Source organism: Oryctolagus cuniculus, chromosome 4 (genome assembly GCF_051225735.1).
Source record: "Oryctolagus cuniculus isolate XC-2025 breed Fujian yellow rabbit chromosome 4, ASM5122573v1, whole genome shotgun sequence".
NCBI classification, from domain to species: Eukaryota; Metazoa; Chordata; class Mammalia; order Lagomorpha; family Leporidae; genus Oryctolagus; species Oryctolagus cuniculus.
Window position 1 is genome coordinate 86,755,603 of NC_142870.1, and position 19,370 is coordinate 86,774,972.

Genomic DNA, 19,370 nt, shown 5'->3' on the forward strand with positions numbered 1-19,370 from the left:
AAGTGAAAGTGGCCCAAACCCTACATATAGGTCAGGGCTAAATAACTGCTAACATTATAGCACTTACTTTATAGTAAGTGTTCTCTTAATCCTTAAAAAAGGCTGGATGAGGTAGATGCTATCGTAACTAATTTTTTAACGTGAAGAAACGGAGGCACAGAGAAGTTGAGTAACTTGTTCAAAGTCACCCAGAAATAGGAATTTGAACTCGTCTCCAGCGTCTGTACTCTGAACACCCTGTATTGCTGCTGTGTCTCCTTAGATCACTTGTCCCATGAGATGCCTTCGGCTGATGCCCTATTCCGTGGCTCCACATCCTGTGTGTGCTTCCTCCACCTCCCTTCCCAAAGGGCACTGTTGGCCTTTGGAAATGGGTGGGTGGTGGTGCGGGGAGCCCACGGTGTTGATATTGGGGATGGGGTAAGAAATCGAGACCCGTAAGCCTAGGGAGAAGCTCCTTGGTCACTGGCGCCAGCTGGCAAAGGCCGAGCCTACTAAAGCCCACCGCTGCTGCCGCCTGATTTCTGGCCTTGCCTGCCTCGCCCTCTTCGAGGTCTGGCGTTCGCTTCCGGCCTCACCTATGCTAAGCTCTTCCAGGAGACTGGAAGGCACGAGGACAAGTGATCACGAAGCTGCCAATCCTCATTTCCACACCCTCCTCCACGCACAGAGGTACTGAGACACCTAGGGTGGTAAGTGACTAACCCAAGGTCATACAGCCCCAGCTGGGAAGGCCAGATGTCCGGACTCTCCCCCCTCACGTTCCTAGGCACACTTTCCCTCTCCTCGCCTGCAGCCCAGAGCTTTCCTTATTGCACATCCCGCCTCCCTACCCAGCCCCCGGTTCCCGGGAGTCGCTTCTGACGCTCATCAGCCTCCAGGGTCCAGCGCTTCCTGCTGGCGCTTCCCTTCCGCCGGATTCCCAAGCCGGAGTCGCCCCAGCTCCGAGCGCAGCCCTCAGGAGCGCTGCCTTCCGGGCTGGCCCGGCCGCCCGCCCTGACCACGCGGCGGCCCCCTCCATGCCCCGCAGCCCGGGACGGCGGGACGCTGAGGCAGCAGGGCGAGCCGGCTTCCCCGCTCGTCGCCGAGGGGCTGCCCCAAGCCCCGGGTCCAGAAGGGCAGGGCCGGCTCGGGACCCTGTTCTCGTCCCTCCTCCGGACGCCGGGACCCCCTAACCCCTGTGACGTCCTCCGCGTCGTCCGTCCCCTCACCCGCCCGCCGACGAGCCGCCTCCTTCGGAAAGTCCCAAAGTGTCACGTTCGAGCCCACAGAGGTGGGGCGCGGCCTCTGGCTCCCGGGAGGGCTGCCCCCAGCGGAGCGAAGTGCTTCCTCCTCTGCGCCCGCCATCCGGCCGCGGCGCCCGCCGCGCTGGCTGCTCGCGCCGGGGCCCTGGGCGACCCATGTGCGCCCTACCCTCCGCCTGGGACGCGCGCACCATGGACTCGCGACCCGGCTTCCGAAGGGAGGCCGCCTCTTGGTTGGACAATTAGCGCAGGTGGGCGGGGAGTCGAGGAACCCCACGGGCGCGCTTCTCCATGAAGATTCTTAGGCTTTCTCTGAAGAAAGGAGTGCATATGCTGCAGTGCCTCTGTGGAAGGAGCCTCAGGTCCAGCCACAGCCCGAGCGGTGAGCAGGCGTCCCTCCCCAGCCCCCACGCGCCCGAGGCCCCCGGCCTGCTCCTGGCCCTTCTCCCCGCCCCCTCGCCCTCTTACTCAGCGCGCCGGGTGGCGGAAGGGAGGCGGTTCCCCACTGGGCGAGGGGTGGCCCGCCGCCCGTTCTGCCTTGGGGTGCTTGTTTCCTTTCTTCATCGTAAACCGCGGCCGTCACTTGAGCTCCGCGGAACGCGTTAGCAGTCGCCGAGCGCTGACCCGTACCCGGGTCTCCCCTCTGAGAGGGCGCCTGACGCGACCTGCTTTCCACTTTCGCCGCGCTCCCTTTGTGCCTGGCGAGGGCAGCGCGCGACGTGGAGTTGTTCAGTGTCCCCTCCGAGAAGTTGCGGGTATGTCTGACAGGAGAGGGGACTTTGAAAACAGGTGGTCGGCGAGGCAGGTGCCTTCTGTTTCTTGCTTTGTCCGAAAAGTAGACGTCTGGTGGTGGTCTGGGGTGCGTTTTCCCCAGGGAGCCTGTGACTTCTGTCCGTGGTGCTGAAGCGGGAGAGTCCCAATTAGCCCTGGGTTTAAGCAACTGAGTCCCTCAGGAGAGGCCCAGGGGAGGAAGGAAAGAAAATCAGACCTTTGCATGACCTGCGATATTGAGAAAAACCGTTTAAAATTTTTAAATGCAGAGACCGCCAAACTAAAATCATAAAGGGATGGTTCTTTTCTCCTCCTGAAGCCTTGTTTGCTGGGGTGTTTTCACTGCATTTTCCACCATTGTTCATCTTTTTTTTTTTTTTTTTTTTTAAGGACTAAGTTCTCTTTAAAGTGATTGTCTGTTAATCTTGGAATCAGTTTCTGTGCCTTTTGATATTCCTTTTACAAAATGGGGATGGGTACAAACTGGGAAGGTTTACTATAATGTCTACACAAATATTTGGAAAAGAACATGGTGGGGTTTTTTTTGTTCCATAAGTTCCAAATAACTTTAATTTTCAAAAATTTAACGATGTCACTATAGATTTTGGGCTGAGAAGTTCGTATGTTATTTTTGAGGATCTAATTCATTGGGTTATGCCACCTATTTTCATTCTGTTCTGGAGCTATGAAAATTATATTTGGAAAGATTAGAATATATATAGATTTCATTCATCCTTCCTAAAACTTCAACCTTCTGGTGAAACAGAAAAATGAAACTACTTAAAAAAACTAATTAAATAATTTGTCTGTGAACTCTGAGAACACACCTTTGAAATGAAATCAGCAATGAGATCTCATAGTTGTGCTTCTGTGTAATTCAGAGTACTATATAGGCATTTTTTGGCTACCATATTTATAAGTGCTAAGAGCCACCATGATGCTGTATTCTAAACTAGTAGGCTTTATATTAAAGTTTTATGTTTAGATGATGCATATTTCAGGCAGTCAGTAGAGATGTATATCATTGTTATTTCTGTTCTCCTGGCCTCCATTAAATAAACTTGCGTAGATTGTAACTTGAATAGGTGATGTTTAATAAACACAAGATATTATCTCAGGATACTGCCTCTTGCAAAAGAAAATAAGTTGGTCAATTTACATGTGGAGTCAGTTTCCCAAATAGTAACATGTTCAGATAGAAGGGATGATGTATATGATTGAACAGTATAGATTATTGCAAACATGGGAATCAGAGTCAAACCACCTGGTTATAAGGCGGTCACATTCTGTGTCACTACAAGTATTTGAAACACTGTTTTCATCTTTATAAAAACGTAGTAATAATAGCGGCTGTAAGCCTGGTTCTTATATCTGACTTTAACTTAGGTTTAAAGACATTGTTTTCAGGAACTGCACTGTTTTTGTTTGCATTGTGGTGGTTTTTAGCTTATGATTTTGTGTAACTTGCATGGTTGTGTATTTCTCAGTTTCTTGCCTAAGTGTAAATTAGGCTGGCAATAGTATCTACTTCATTGGTTGTTTTTTAAAGATTAATTAATAACAGCCAAAATAATTAATTGAGCTTTCACTGCATACCAGGCACTGTTCTAAGAGCTATAAGCCTGCCACACAGAACAAGCTTAGTAATTTAGATATTGCTACTATTATGTTTTGTGTTAAAGTTATTTATTTCATGTGGCTTCTTCTATTATCATGACCTCACAGCAGTTCTGCATGTAGTATTAGTATGCCCAATGTGCACATGAAAATAGAGATAAAGACATCAAAGTCTTTTAGAGCTGGAATGAATCACTCTAAATTTTTTAGCTTACCTAAAGAAAAATACAGTAATGTTTTGAAAAATGCCACATGTAGTAACAGACTTTTATACCAGCTATTCCTTCCTCATTATTTTACATTTGAGGGAAGTATGGGCCATGGGAGTGACGTAATTTGTTATAATAGGTTAAGAGATTCTCCTAACAGATTGCTGAATTTGGAATTGTAAACATTTCAACATTTTATTTAAGTTTTATTAAGTAAATGGGGCCAAAGAAATATAAATTTTTATGACTTCTGAGCTTTTAGAATAATTCAGATATTTATTGCTCCAATTTTTCCTCTGCAGAAATTGATATCTTAAATAGTTTATCCATGGTTACTTTGTAAGTCCTCTATTCTATAATATGATGGAGACAAGCATGAGCTGTCAATTGAAAGTCTTAGACAAGGTTAAGTCAACTGTTTAAATTCTTATCTCATGTTGTTTTTTCATTTCTTAAAATTAAATGATATTTTTAGCATGTGGTGCCCGTACATTAAAATACAGATTAGAAGTTTAAAATTTGAAGCAATTCTAAGTGTATTCATCCCTTTTATCAACCTGATAAAATACAAAGTTTTTAGTTCAAAGGGAGAGCGAAGCAGGTTCATTTTCCCTAAAGGTGGGACCCTTACCCCCCCCCCAAAAAAAAGCATACTTATGACAGAGTAGTGACTAAAACAATAGCTTTCATGCCTGCTGACTTTCCTCTCAAAATATAGTTATAGAGAAAGCAAAAGCATTCCATCAAAGAAGGGAGTGTTATGACTGTTGCTTTCTCATAGGTTGGACAGGAAAGGCCGTTTTAATATTGTAGAAGAAGAATTTCTGTCCTGATAACCAGGCTCCTGCAAAAGATGAGTTAGTCCTCAACCTGAAAGAGGAGGGCAGCCCCTTTAGTGGTGGCTCTCTGCCATAGTAGTAATGTAAGTAGTAATGTAAATGTATGTGTGTGCATGCATGTGTGCATATGCATGCTTGTTTGATTGCTTGTGTTATCACTTTAAACTGTTCAAGAAAATTATCCTCTTTATGTGAACATGTGTGATTCCTCTGCAATATTCAGTCAATTAAGGGCTTGTCATCCAAGTGGCATGAGGACTGTCAGATGTCTAGAGATGGAGCTGAACAAGCACTCTGGGAAAAAAATAACTCATTAATACTATTTAAAATGTGCAACTAAAACTGAACCATACCACTGTTTTCAAGTATAGCACTAGCAGCTAGTTGAAATCTGTCCATTTACAGTCATGTTGCATCAGACACTTGCATACCTAACTATTCCACAGGACAGTCAAGTGATCCCAGAAAACAGTTATTGTTTGTAAGCTTATTTTTTGGGAAGAATCCCATATAAAGAACACTAAACAATTATCCAAAGCTCTATTCTACATTTACTTCTAAGTATCCATATAATATTTTAATGCCTTTGCTTTATCTTCGAAGAAGTACATTACAGATGCCTTCCAAAACTGGGACAAATGAAGATAATGGGTTTATTAATTAAGGATATTTTAGATTTAAATTCAGTTTTAGAAATCTACCAAATCACAATATGAATGACAAAAATCTCCCTTGTGAAGGCATGTACTGAGTTGTCCACTGTTATGATTTTAAAATATGGGTGATTTTAGTGTTAAGTTGCTTTCAATTATCTAGTCTTGGACAACTTTACTGAAAGATAATTGGTGATTATTCATAATATTTATCTTTAATGTAGAATTTTTCTTTGAGTAGGTTTTTATGTCATAAGCTTTAAATTTTTCATTATTTCAATGATGCTCCAATGGCTAAAATGAATATGAACATGTTTTTGTTTCTATAAATAATGAATATGAACATGTGTCAAGTTTCTATAAATATTGCTGTATATGTTTCTGTGAGGACATAACTCAATATAACTCATCAGTATCTGGTATTGTCAATGTTTTAGATTTTGAGCACACTGATATCTCACTGACATCTTAGTTTATAATTCCCTAAAAGATGACGTTAAACATCTTTTCCTAGGCTTGCTTGCCATTTGTGTATTTTCTATGGTGAGGTGTCTGTTCATGTCATGTGACCATTTTTAAGTCATTTTGTTATTGTTGTTGAATTGTTCTTAGTGCCTTTCTCTTGATATTTTTGTTTCTTTTCCTGGGCACATTATAGGATGCTACTACTCCATTCACTTGAAGTTAGATTTTTGCCATATTATTTGCATTGACAAATGAAATGTCTGAGAAGTAACACACTTCCACATGTGACTTTTAAAAGCCACAGCACATTTCATCTCAGACTCTCATCCGCTACAGTGGTAAAGCCATTATTCTGTATCCCTGAGTGTGTGTCAAGAACATGTGACCTATGATGAACATTTCATACAAATCAGAAATGAAAATCTCTTCATTCTGTAATAGTTCCAGTTTTTAAAGTAATTTCCTATCTGTCTTATACTAATTGATTATAGTAAGGCAGCACAATTTAAAAATAATAAAGTAAACTTAAAGTAGATTATTATAAAAATTGGGAGGGGATAAGAGAGGAAGGAGGAAGAGGAAGGGTGGGAATGTGAGTGGGTGATAGGGTAGGGTGGAAAGTTATCACTATATTCCTAAATCTGTATATATGAATTCCATGAAATTTGTATACCTAAATTAAAATTTAAAATAGATTTAAAAATAATAACATTATTAGATTTTTGTGCTGTGTTTAATATTTTTCGATTCAAAACACTCTAATTTCTCTTGATACCATCTGTAATGTATAATGAGTAGATGCTTTGATATCTATCGTCTTTTTTGTTTATTTGAGAGGTTGGAGGGGAGGGATCTCATTATCTCATTCAGTCCCCAAATGTCTACAGAGCCTAGGGCTAGGCCTTGCTGAAATAGGGAGCTGGGAACTCAATCTGGGTTTTCCTTGTTGATGGCAGAGACTTAGCCACTTGAGATATCACCTGCTGCCTTCTACAGTCTGCATTATCACAAGCTGGAGTCAGGTCTGGAGCTGGGAATTGAATCCAGACTCTTTGATGTAGGACGCTAGTGTCCCAACTGGCATCCCAAACACTAGGCCACATGTCCACTCTATAGTCTTCTAATAATTAGCTTAGCATATAAAGTTTTTCAGTTTTGTTATCTCCTTTCTAGTATGTCACCTGAGTCGGGCTGATACTTTGTTCCTTAAATGACTTTCCTAAAAATGTAATAAACCTCTGCTCATGTTTTCCAAGAAACCTGAGATTATTCTTTAATAATTGTAATTAATTGAAAGATGTGTTAGGACTCAAGTGCTCCTTCCCACTAACTCTGAAATGTACAAATTATCTTTTGTTGCCCCCAATCATATCTGCAAAACAATCATTAGCTTTGTTGCCTGAAAAGCAGCAACAATGTGGTAGGCCCCATGACTGCTGCAGTTTTGTCAGGCAAAGGAAAATTAAAAGAAACACTGTTTTTTCCTTCTCTTACCTTTTTAAAAAAGAAGTGTGTGCACTGGGGAGAAAAGCAGGGCAGTACGTTATGGTAAAGGGATTGGGCTGTATGCCCAATGGTCATGAACTAGAAATCCATTTGCCTGGCTTTCCTGGTACAGCAGAAGGGAATAGGGAAGCCAGATGTATTCTGGAACCTCGGTACTTGTATCATGCCAACTAAGCCTCCCCAAATGGTACCCTTGCCTTCTTTAGGCCCTTCTCCAACAGCAGGTTGAAAGTTTAAAAAATAGAACATGTCTGTGACTTCAGAAGTTGTCATTTTTCAGTTCAGCAAACAATCCTTTAGGGCTTATTGTATGCTAGCTTCTGTGGTAGGCACTGAAGATATGTTTTTGCAAGCAAAAGATACAATACATGCAAGGTATGACCATGATAAAAGTGAAATACTAGAGAGCCTCCGCTTGTTTCAGTTTAACATAGCCTTACCTGTTTTAGTGGTGGACAGTAAGAACCTTCCCATGGAAAGAGTAATTAGTTTAGGATTCATGTTCAACTCTGAGCTGGAAAAGCATTTGGGAGTTCAAAAGGAAGTTTTGGGTTATGGCACATGAGAGCTGGAATAGAAGCGAGAACATCTGTATTTTTTACTAGAAGAATTAGTTTGAATAAAAATAAGATAGATATAAAAAGGCTTTATTTTTATGAAGGCAATCACTCTACAGTTCAATTTGAGCCTACTTAGCATTGCCCATGTTTAGGTATCATGGCAAGTTTTCTCTGTTTTAGCCTCTTCTAACCCTACTTCAACATTAGTCCATTATTCACAGCAGATGTAATGCATCAGTTTCTTAAAAGATGCAAGGTCTATTCTGTGGTACCAGAGTTATAAAGGGCACTTCCAGGAAATAGTTAAAGATTTGTTCTCTCCCTGTCTATGAAGGATCTTAAAACAATGAAACTCTTTTGCTTTGTTCAACTTAATGTATGTAATTGCTATCTTGAGGCAATGTTAGTTTCATTGTACAATGTTATGAATGTCATGTCTGAATATTTCTTTTAATTCTGTTAAATGCTGGGCATTTGAATTTCATAGAGTGCCAATCAGAAAGATTCTGTGAATCTGCCAAGACAATCTCTTGCTGAAATGATCCTTTTTGTTTATACATAAGCTTCTAGTACCATCCTACCCCTCCACTCATTACTGTTTATAGAAGCGATAGCGTTGCAGTTGGTGTCACTGATTGCCCACGTTGTTGCTTCAATGAAGCCAGCTGGGATGCGATACATGGTCTTTAAATAAAACCCAGTGGCACAAAATGAATCTCTTTTTTGAGGGGAGAGGGGTTGTTGCTGGCTGTATTCTTTTCTAAGGTGCTAATTATTTGCTTAACTTGGAGGAAGTTGAGAACCAGTGAATTGGCATGTTGGCTTAGGCTGTGACCTTGGTGCTAAGGAACTTGTGAGTGAATAGCATAGCTATAGTTTTTAGGAAGCCAGTCTCAAAATGATAGTGATGATCCTTTAACCCCCACCCTATTTCAGCCCTCTGTAAACAACTCATTGCATATAGTGAATGTGCCAATGGTTGCAGCTGCTCAAAGTCAGAGGCTACAGATTTATTAATTTCAGGAATCCTGGGCATATGATCTGTGCCACGTGGTACAAGGGGGCTACCTGGAAGTGGTGAGAAGCAGAGAGAAAAATTAGTGTTGTATTTTCTAAAGCTGCTACAGCATTAAAAATGGAGGAGGTCAATTACTGCCTTTACCTTCTGATGTGAAATTGTCCATTGAGATGGGTAGAATGGCATTCTTCCTTATGGTACACAAATCACTAACCTAAGGATTCTCCAGGTGAAGGTTTATGTGTTTATGTACACTCACTCATCTTATCCTGGAAAAAATTAAATTTAAGTGTATCTGTATCTGTCTAAAATGCTTATATTAATGGATGTGTATATGAAGATGGGTAACTTTTGTAATTAAAAATAGTGATATATATATAGTTCAGATTTTACACTTTTCTACTCATATCAGAAAACATTGAAAATGTAAAGTTCTCTGTATGGAAATAGGGACATGTCTTAGTCTGTTTTTGGTTTTTATAACAAACCTAAGAGTGGACACTTTATAAAGAACGGAACTGGAGATTCAAGAGCATGGTGCTAGCATCTACTTGGTTCTGGTGAGGGCCTCTGGTGGCATGCATCAGCTTGCAGAAGAGAAAGGTCACTTGGTGACATAGGAAACAAGATCAGGGGTCTTGTTTAGTTCCTATCTCCCAGGAACTAATCTACCCCTTTCAGATTGGAAGCACTCCCAAGAGACAACACTAATCCATTCATGAGGGTGAAGCTCTGATGACCTAGTTGTCTTGCACTAGGTGCCACTTCGAAACGGTTCCACCACCTCAACACTGTACACTGGAGAGCCAGCTTCCAGCAAAAGAGCTCTTGGGGTGTGGGGAGTAAGTGATATCCAAACCATACTAAAACATATGTTAAAATATTTACAAAATGCTTTTTGCCAAATTATAAGAACTTGTTAGTAAATGTTCCTTGGAGAGAGACATACTTTGGAGACAATGAGGAAGGAGGCTTTTCTTTTTTAGCTTTGTGCCTTTCAGGGCCATTTCTAATGATTAGTTCATACTGAATTTATTTAGTCATAAATCAGGCCGCAGATAATGAGGAAACTTTAGATCATCTGTACCATATTTCTTAAATTTGACTGCATTAAAAAAATTCTAATTGAATATGCCGTTCTACAAAAGATTATCCTAAACATGACTTTAAATTGCTTCCTAGAATGATATCACAACATATGTCTATGTTGTATTCATCAATGTACCCATTATTTGGATATTTAGATCACATCCATTTTTGTTTAATTTTGTTGCGATGAAGATCCTTGAATGGAAATCTTTGCATGATGTGGCCTTTGAGGGGGATATAAGAAATAACTTTTCTTTATCCTATTTTCATCTGCCTCCTTCCTAGAGTTCAGAACAATTGAGAAAATATACAAAGTTGTCAACCAGATGATTATTAAATATTTCTGCTTTCTTATTGAATTGGAGAGTCATTAAAATAGAATTTAACAGTATTCTCCTAAAACTAAGTTTACATATTTAACTTACCACAGGGACTGTTTGGGTTTACAGAGAACCACCACTGAGAATTCTGGTTCATCCTTGTTGAATCCCAGTGGTGGGATCAGAGGGCCCTGGATTTGACATCCACCCTAAATGCATGTCTAGATCCTGACCCATTTGTGCCTCCTCAGCAGCTCAGAATGTATCCGTCCTGTGGGTAGGAGATCCACAGAGAGAAAACCCAAAATAGGCTAAGGTTCACCTGCCCCCTAATCTCACCAGTCAGCTAAAAATTTCCTCTCCCTTGGAAAGGACTGACAAGGGTGGGTGATAGGGCAGAGACTCTCTTCCCAATACTTTGGAAGAGAAAGAAACATCTCTTTGTGGCCCTAGAAGTAAGTGGGCAAAGTAGAAGAGTGAATATTAACTCTTACAACATGTCAGTTTCAAAGGCATAAATATGTTATGTCCTCCAGTGCGGTACCCTGTCAGAAGCTACACAGCCCTTTCCTTGGCCCCTCTCTCCTGAGTGTGTTTTTCTACTGCACAGTGTGTGTATATATTTAAAAATCTTACTGGATGAGAAATATATTACTTTACATCTCTTTGATAACTCTGTGGCTCAAACACTGTTTTAAATTTTTATTCACCTTTTTTACTATTTTTTTCTCTTTGAAGTATACAAGGAAATACTTTTTAAAGTCTGTTCTAAAGCTGTTGAGTGACTGGTGTTATTTATATCTTAACATTTTACTCTTTTCCAAATTATTTTTATCAGTTTAATTTTCAGAGAGTTGCATTTCTAACCAAATTTTTATTTTGTTTTGAATTTGAGAGAATAGAACTTGTGACTTTTCAGCTTTTTGTCCATGTTTGAGAAAACATAAAACAATGGCATGATGTGTATGGTTTTATAGTCTAATACTGAGAGAGAGAAAAAGAGAGAAACAAGTACTCTCACCTCCTCTTGGTTTTAAACTTCTAAGACACCCCACAGAAAGCTGATCTTTCTCAAAGTGTGTTTAGATGTTTTTACCAAAAGTTGATGCAACTGCCATGAATGATAACATTGGATTGTTCACAAAAGATATGTATGTCTGTATGTTAAGTATTTCCCACTTATAAAATTAGTACAGATTCATTCTGGTAACCTGGAAAAAATAGAGAAAAGCAAAAAGAGTATAAAAACTATTTATCATAGTCTCACCCCAGATAACCACTATATACTTTGATATATTTTTTCTTTTATCAAATAGTAGTATTTTTATGGCTGCATAGTATTCATTTATATGTGGTTGGCTTAATCAATTTATATTGATCAATCTATATATAAATGCATACACACATATGTGTGTGTGTGTGAATCTATTGGACTTTTTTTTTAACTTTTATTTAATGAATATAAATTTCCAAAGTACGATTTATGGATTACAATGGCTTCCCCCCCATACCGTCCCTCCCACCCACAACCCTCCCCTTTCCCACTCCCTCTCCCCTTCCATTCACATCAAGATTCATTTTCGATTATCTTAATATACAGAAGATCAGCTTAGTATACATTAAGTAAGGATTTCAACAGTTTGCTCCCACACAGAAACATAAAGTGAAAAATAATAGATGATTTTTTTTTAAATGATGATGAAATCAGATCAGACCTATTGTCATGTTTAATCCCAGTGAGAGTCAAGTTGGGAGTTGATAATTTCTTTTTTTTTTTTTTACAGAGAGTCAGTTTAGTATGCATTAAGTAAAGATTTCAACAGTTTGCACCCCCATAGAAACACAAAGTGAAATATATTGTTTGAGTACTCGTTATAGCATTAAATCTCAATGCACAGCACATTGAGGACAGAGATCCTACATGAGGAGTAAGTGCACAGTGACTCCTGTTGTTGACTTTACCAATTGACACTCCTGTCTATGGCATCAGTAATCTCCCTATGCTCCAGTCATGAGTTTCCAAGGCTATGGAAGCCCTCTGAGTTCTCCGACTCTTATCTTGTTTAGACAAGGTCATAGTGAAAGTGGAGGTTCTCTCCTCCCTTCAGAGAAAGGTACCTCCTTCTTTGAAGACCTGTTCTTTCCACTGGGATCTCACTCACAGAGATCTTTTGCCAGAGTGTCTTGGCTTTCCATGCCTGAAATACTCTCATGGGCTTTTCAGCCAGATCTATTGGACTTTTTAACTATCACTTTAAATGTAGTGGATATCCCCTCCCACCCCCAACACCACCATACTGTCTAAACTTTAGTAAAGTATACAAAAATATTTGTCAATTAAATGCATGAATTATATTTTATTTATTACAGGTAGAGTAGACAGTGAGAGAGAGAGAGACAGAGAGAAAGGTCTTCTTTTTGCCATTGGTTCACCCTCCAATGGCCGCTGCGGCCTGTGCACTGCGCTGATCCGAAGGCAGGAGCCAGGTGCTTATCCTGGTCTCCTATGCGGGTGCAGGGCCCAAGGACTTGGGCCATCCTCCACTGCCTCCCCGGGCCACAGTAGAGAGCTGGCCTGGAAGATGGGCAACCGGGAAAGAATCCGGTGCCCCGACCGGGACTAGAACCTGGTGTGCCGGCGCCGCAGGCAGAGGATTAGCCTATTGAGCCGCAGCGCCAGCCATTAATTATATTTTAATAGGAAAATTAATTAAAGTCCAACTTGGGGTGTTGGCACTTCAGTTTTTTGGCTCTGTAGTCATGGTGGCAGATTGTCCTCAGTGCCAATCACTGAGGATAAGTAGCTTTCCAGGTGTGGCATAAGAGCAGAGATAGGATAAAGTACAGCAAGAGTTTCTTTGGTCTTGGCCGACTCCTGTGTTTCCCTCTATCTTCATGCTATGGCCCTAGGATTTGGGCAGTGTGCCAAGCACTGTCCATCACCTATTGCTGTTCACAATAGAGATTCTTTCACATTTGTAGCAAGGAATACAATTATATTGGTTCTTCTCTCTCCTCGTAGTGAAATAAGCATAGAGTGCACTTTGAGGTTTCTGTTGTTAGAAAATATGAGAACCAAATATGGAGTAAAAAGTCCTTAACATTGCTACCTTCTCTATATGCTATATGTTTTTTGGACTCTATAGTTTAGGATGGAGAGAGGCTAGATTCTGACAACAAAATAATCTGCAGTGCTGAGAAAGGAAGTGGAGAGCAAAAGAAATTCCCAAATAGTGATGATTAAGAGATAATTAAAACTTCTAATGCATTTTTATAGAAAAGTTATTCCATAAATCAGGATCCCATAAGTTATGGATTCGTGATAGTTTGCATGCAATCATAATGTCAGTGCTTTTAGAGGGTTCAGAGAAGAGAAAAAAACCAATGAGAAGAAAAGCTAAGAGTAAGTGAAACACTTGGTGAGTGTTAACGATAGTGGGCACTGAGGTATGGAGAGCTGGTTTAATGGAATGTTTTTGTTTATTTCTTACATTTGGAGTGGAGGTGCTGGAAGCACAGAGGAGCATCCAGGGGTCATGTTGTTGGTACTTGGATAATTCAAGGCTAAAGGTAAAGGTTAGGTATATCATATTTGAAAACTGAATGTAAAGCTTCTCTCTAATAGGGTGCATAGCTTGTTTAAGGCCATAAAGCCATCAAATAGTCCTCAGAACTTGCATTTGGAATACAGTGAAAAGCAGAATCTGTGCAAGCAGTGGAAAAGTTTTAGAGACAAAGTAGGAATTTACATCCTGACTCTGGCACTCACTGGCTGGGTGACTCTGGGGTACTTCACTTTCTTGTGCCTCATACATGAAATGGGAGTTAATGATAGTGCTGTTTATAGAGTTCTTTGGAAGATTAAAAATATCAGTGTCTGTAATTTGCTTAACTTTTGAGATCCTGGGTATATAGTTGTAGTCAGTACTTAGTATTTTCTGATGTTCTTTTCTTGCCTTCCTCTCTTTCTGGTATTGTAAAATGCCAAATGCATGCCTTTAGTGGGTGGATTATGTTAACTGATCCTTTCTCCTGCTTATAGCATAAAAAATGTGCACCAGTACTGAATCTTCAGATATATTTAAAATTTTTATCTGTGTCTTGAGTTCTTCCCTTTGGTTTATGGTAGCCCTTTATTTTGGCAAAAAACAATAGGGGTCTATATGTGGCCAATTCCATTTATGAAGGTTCCTGTTTATTTCCATAAACTAAGAATTACCTTAATATCAACAGAATTACGAAAAATTAGGAATATTATTTCATTGGTAGAAACAAATGTAAAATGGTATTGGGAAGTAATTTGGCTGTAACAGGTAATTGGGGTGATATTCTTTTAAGTAATTTTGCATAACAATTTTTATGTTATACATAGTTATCACTACTACTTACAAATTCACAGTTCTTGATGTTCATTCATGTTGCTGGATTATTTAGAGGATCCGGACAAGAGTCAAGAAAAGTCTTACTAAATTTTAATGTTGTACAATCAGTAAAATGAAAAAATTCCTGAATTCATCAGCCTATGGCTAAATAGTAAATGTACTTTGATTTTCAAATTGCAATAGCGAGGCTCACTGGGTAGACTGCTAATTTTCTATCCCTTTCCTTTGCTTCCTTCACCAAGTAATTCCTGGGAAATAGTAGTATTTTCACATTCCATCAGGTTTTTTTTTTTTGATGTTTATATGACATTTCTAATCAAACTCCTGCACTCTGAACCATTGAGATCAAGAATTTTGCCACTCTTTTCAATCCCAAAAGAAAAGCTAGACTGTAGGCCTCCAGAATAATTTACTAGAAATTGAGGAAAACAGGAGTATGTAACAGTGCAGAGAATGAAAATCTAAAGACAGATATTAGCTATTGCTGTTCCTACGGTCTGCACAGGGCATGCCCTTCCCTAGGAAAGCTTCCAGGCTACCTCTCTTTAACATCTAGTGTTATCTTCACATAATGGATATCCTTTCTTTCCTCCAGTACTACTCCCAGTTCTAGAGTTAATGATGTTATTCCTGCTCCAATTCCAAAGGTCATTTCTTCTTTTTTGTAGGGGGACTGAGAAAGGAGCATCAAAATCATTTAGGAGAAACACTTCCAGCACAGGCTGTGATCTGGCCACTCTTGGTTCAGAGAAAGCAATCACTGTAGTTATCAGTACATGTCTAGATGCTTGTGTTATCCCTTTTTAAATACCAGATGAGGTAGAGTAAGGGTACAGTTTAGGTGGCATTGTGCCTTACCACCATCTTTCTTGCAAAGTAGATTACAAGGGAGGTTAATCTGGCATGGTCTTCTTGGCATGATCTGTTCTAACAGATTCTGTAGACAACTAAGACAGATCTTAGAATAATAAAGATTTTCAAATAGGACAGCCTAAATGTTGGGAATAATTCTTTAACTTCGTATAAATTTGCTTTTGCTCAACATATATCTGATTTGAACTACTAAACAAAATAACCTTCTAGCTGGAATCATCTGCTGTCACAACAGTGGTGGTAGGGTTTCGAACAAAGAATAGAAAATTGACTTATATTTGCGTAATCAAAACAAATAATTTTTTATGACAATGAGAAATTCTAGTGTCTTTACCAGAAAGCAAAAATTACTAACACTCATCCAAATTGTATCTGTATAGTTATAAGACTTTAAGGAAATGGCTAGTGTTGTGCAGTAAGTTAAGCCAAAGCTTGGGACACACCTGCATGCCATATTAGAGTGCTGGTTCAAGCCATGGTAACTCAGCTTCTGATCCAACTACCAGCTAATGTGCCTTGGAAGGCAGTGGTTGGTGATCTAAGTACTTGGGTCCCTGTCACCCACGTGGGAGAACCAGATGAAGTTCCTGCCTCTTGTCTTTGGCCTGGCCCAGCCCCTTGCTTTTACTACCCTTTGATGAATGAACTGGTGGATGGAAGCTCTCTTCCTCTTCTCTCTTCTTCTTTTCTCTCTCCCTCTGTCACTCTGCCTTGAAAATAAATGAATAAATCTTAAGAAAAAGAATTTTAATGTTCAGCTTCAATGGTTATCCTACTACTTGAAGAGTGGAATACTTTACGTTTGGAAAAGCAAAGACATTGTGAAATGTTGCTTCATTTATATGTTGTTTTTCAACCAGCATTACAAAAACAAACAAAATGTGCTATGTGCATGCATGAACCCTGTTATAAAATAAGTGTTTTAATGAGTGTACACAACTAATCCTAATTGAAGCATTAATGGTGTCTGAAGTGTGTCATTCTTCATCAGCATTGTCACTGTTCTAGAAGGGACTGCTATATGTGGAGTAGATTAAAATTTTTCCAAGTATTTTTGCTTTTGGATTATCTTCTGATAATTATTTCTGATAGCTGTTATTTTTTGTCCTGTTCAAGTTCTACTAGAGTATATTGGTTATTAAGTTGTTTTCATTACTCTCAGCTGAAATTATTCTAGTAGTAGTTAACATTAGGCTAACTAGATCCAGATGAGTCATCATTATGATTTTGTTTTTCGAAATGGAATACTTACGGATTCCATGACCTCAACTTGAAATGGTGTTTCCTAGCACTGGTATTGAGAAGGCAAAAGAAGGAATAGGAGATAAACTGTACGTAGTTTGTTTTTAAGATCAAGATATTGTCAGAGAATAATATAAAAATACACTGATGACTCAGAATGATTTGATAACTTGTTGCCATATTCATTTCTGAGTTTTTAAAATGAACAAGGGGAACATTATCAATACAATTAAAATCTTTAAAACCTGAACCCCACTCCAGTCCCCAAACCCTTCTCTCATGTATTACAATGATATTATGTGGATATATGTCTTTCTAGTGCCTATGTTTATGTTCTTGATATTTGTCATACATATAATGTTTATCATGTATAATATCACTATGATTATTTATCATATTTATATAAATTGTATTCAACTGTTCTTACCTCTTTGAATCTTATTTTTTCACTCAATGTTGTGTTTTTAAAATTTATTACTGTTCATACCAATTTAACAAATTCAGAAAAATGTATCCTGCTGTCAGACAGTCTAATATAGTGACTGAATACCTGGGCCATGGAGCCAGATTGCCTGTGTTTGACCTGGCTCTAAGAATTACTTACATATAGCTCTGAGCTATATGGTCTTGGACAAGTTCATTTGTTTCCTCATTTGTAAAATGATAATAACAATAGCACCTACCTTATGATGGTGACAAGGAGTAAATTGAGTATATTATCTATATTTCACTTGGGGATATGTTTGGACTCATAGTTAGAAGAGCCTTGTTTAGTTGATATTTCTTGTTATCACATCAAGTACTGTACTTACTGACCAGGAAAAACTGTGTGTCCAAGGTTGGCTCAGTCTAAGAAATACTTGGCCATTGAGTGTGGACAAATGAGAAGTAACTGACATTGTAGAGGTTTAGAAGTCAATAGCAATTTCCTTTTGACCTAGGCTATTGCACAGTGGACTGGCATCAAGAGAAATTGCAGCATCTGTTGAAAAATTGTTTGACATTTGGTTACAGAGTTTGGTTGTATTGTATTAATAGTGCCGTAGGAACAACTGAGAATGATCTGAAGTTCAATTCTGTTTTTTTTTTTTTTTTAATTGTGTAGTACACCCTCTCTCCTCTCAGAAATTGTAAATAGTTATCGTTTGTCATCCCACTTTTTAAATCAAGAGGGAGTGGTTCTTGGTTGAGCTGGAACTAGAATAAACATAGGAGACTAAAGATGTAAGAAGAAAAATAACTGAAAGAGAATAGGAGGTGAGCTGAGAATGCCCAATGACTTCAGACCTAGGTCAGCTCTGCTTCCCATCCACCTTGGCCTCCTTAGTAGACTCCTAATAAATGAAAATAGCTGGTCTTTTCATGAAGGTGGAAGTGCATTCTAAGGTAGACATTAGGGGCTAGCATTGTGGCATAGTGGGTAATTCTGCTGCTTTGCAATGGAGACATCCCATCTGGGTGCCAGTTTGTGTCCTGGCTCCTCCATATCTGATGTAGCTCCCTTCTAATGGCCTGGGAAAAGTGGCAGAAGATGTTTTGGGCCCTGCCACCCATGTGGGAGACCTATCCAGGAGACCAGGAGACCAGGTTGGAGACCAGGTCACCTGGAGATGAGGCTTTGGCCTGGCCCACCTCCGGTTGTTGTAGCTATACAGGGAGTGAACCAGTAGATGGAAGATATCTTTATCTACATCTCTCTCTCTCTCTCTCTCTCTCTCTCTCTCTCTCTCTGTAAATCTGACTTTCAAGATAATACATAAATCTTTTTTTTAAAAAAAAGACAATAGAATTTAGCTATGACTTCACTTTGATTGATTTCACCATTTCATGATACTTTTTGTCATGAACACTTTTCAACATTTCTTACATCTTTTGCTGTTATTAGCATAGTATATACATTAGGAAGCAAAGGCAGTACTTGGATTGCAATTTTTTTTTTTTTTTTTTTTTTTGGACAGGCAGAGTTAGACAGTGAGAAAGAGAGAGACAAAGAGAAAGGTCTTCCTTCCGTTGGTTCACCCCTCAAATGGTCGCTGCAGCCGGCGCGCTATGCTGATCCAAAGCCAGGAGCCAGGAGCTTCCTCCTGGTCTCCCATGGGGGTGCAGGGCCCAAGCACATGGGCCATCCTCCACTACCTTCCTGGGCCACAGCAGAGAGCTGGACTGGAAGAGGGGCAGCCAGGACAGAATCCAGCACCCTGACTGGGACTAGAACCTGGGATGCCGGCACTGCAGGCGGAGGATTAGCCTAGTGAGCCGCGGCGCCGGCCGGATTGCAATCTTCTAATGAGGAGGGGGTCAGTTGTCATATTCTGTACAACCATAATATTTGGGTTCTAGAAACAATTGAAGAAATTGAACACATCCTTTTATGTGGCAAATGAATAAGCCAAGATCCAGCAAGCATAAGACAGTTGCCCAAAGCCCCAGATCTGTGTGAAATAACTGAATCTTTTAATTGAGGCTTTGGCTCAGTTTACTTGGAATTTGGAGGCTGATGACTTGAGTTGAAATCTGTTTCTTTCATTCACTCAATGAATAATAATAGACAAGTTTCTTAATGTCTGTGAGCCTCAGAATTC

At 39.8% G+C, this 19,370-nt stretch overlaps 1 protein-coding gene across 2 annotated transcripts in view; it reads left to right on the forward strand.

Annotated features, from left to right (window-relative positions):
• FGF12 (fibroblast growth factor 12) overlaps nt 1–19,370 on the forward strand; it is a 596,324-nt gene that overhangs the window by 182,183 nt on the left and 394,771 nt on the right. Inside the window, exon 1 of one of the 2 annotated variants that reach the window (XM_008266665.5) lies at nt 1,357–1,626. The exons of the other annotated variant lie outside the window; for it this stretch is intronic. Coding sequence (XP_008264887.1) covers nt 1,536–1,626 — 91 coding nt within the window. The 5' untranslated portion in view covers nt 1,357–1,535. Of the gene's footprint in view, nt 1–1,356; nt 1,627–19,370 lie in introns of those variants that run through there. 2 annotated transcript variants of the gene reach the window in all.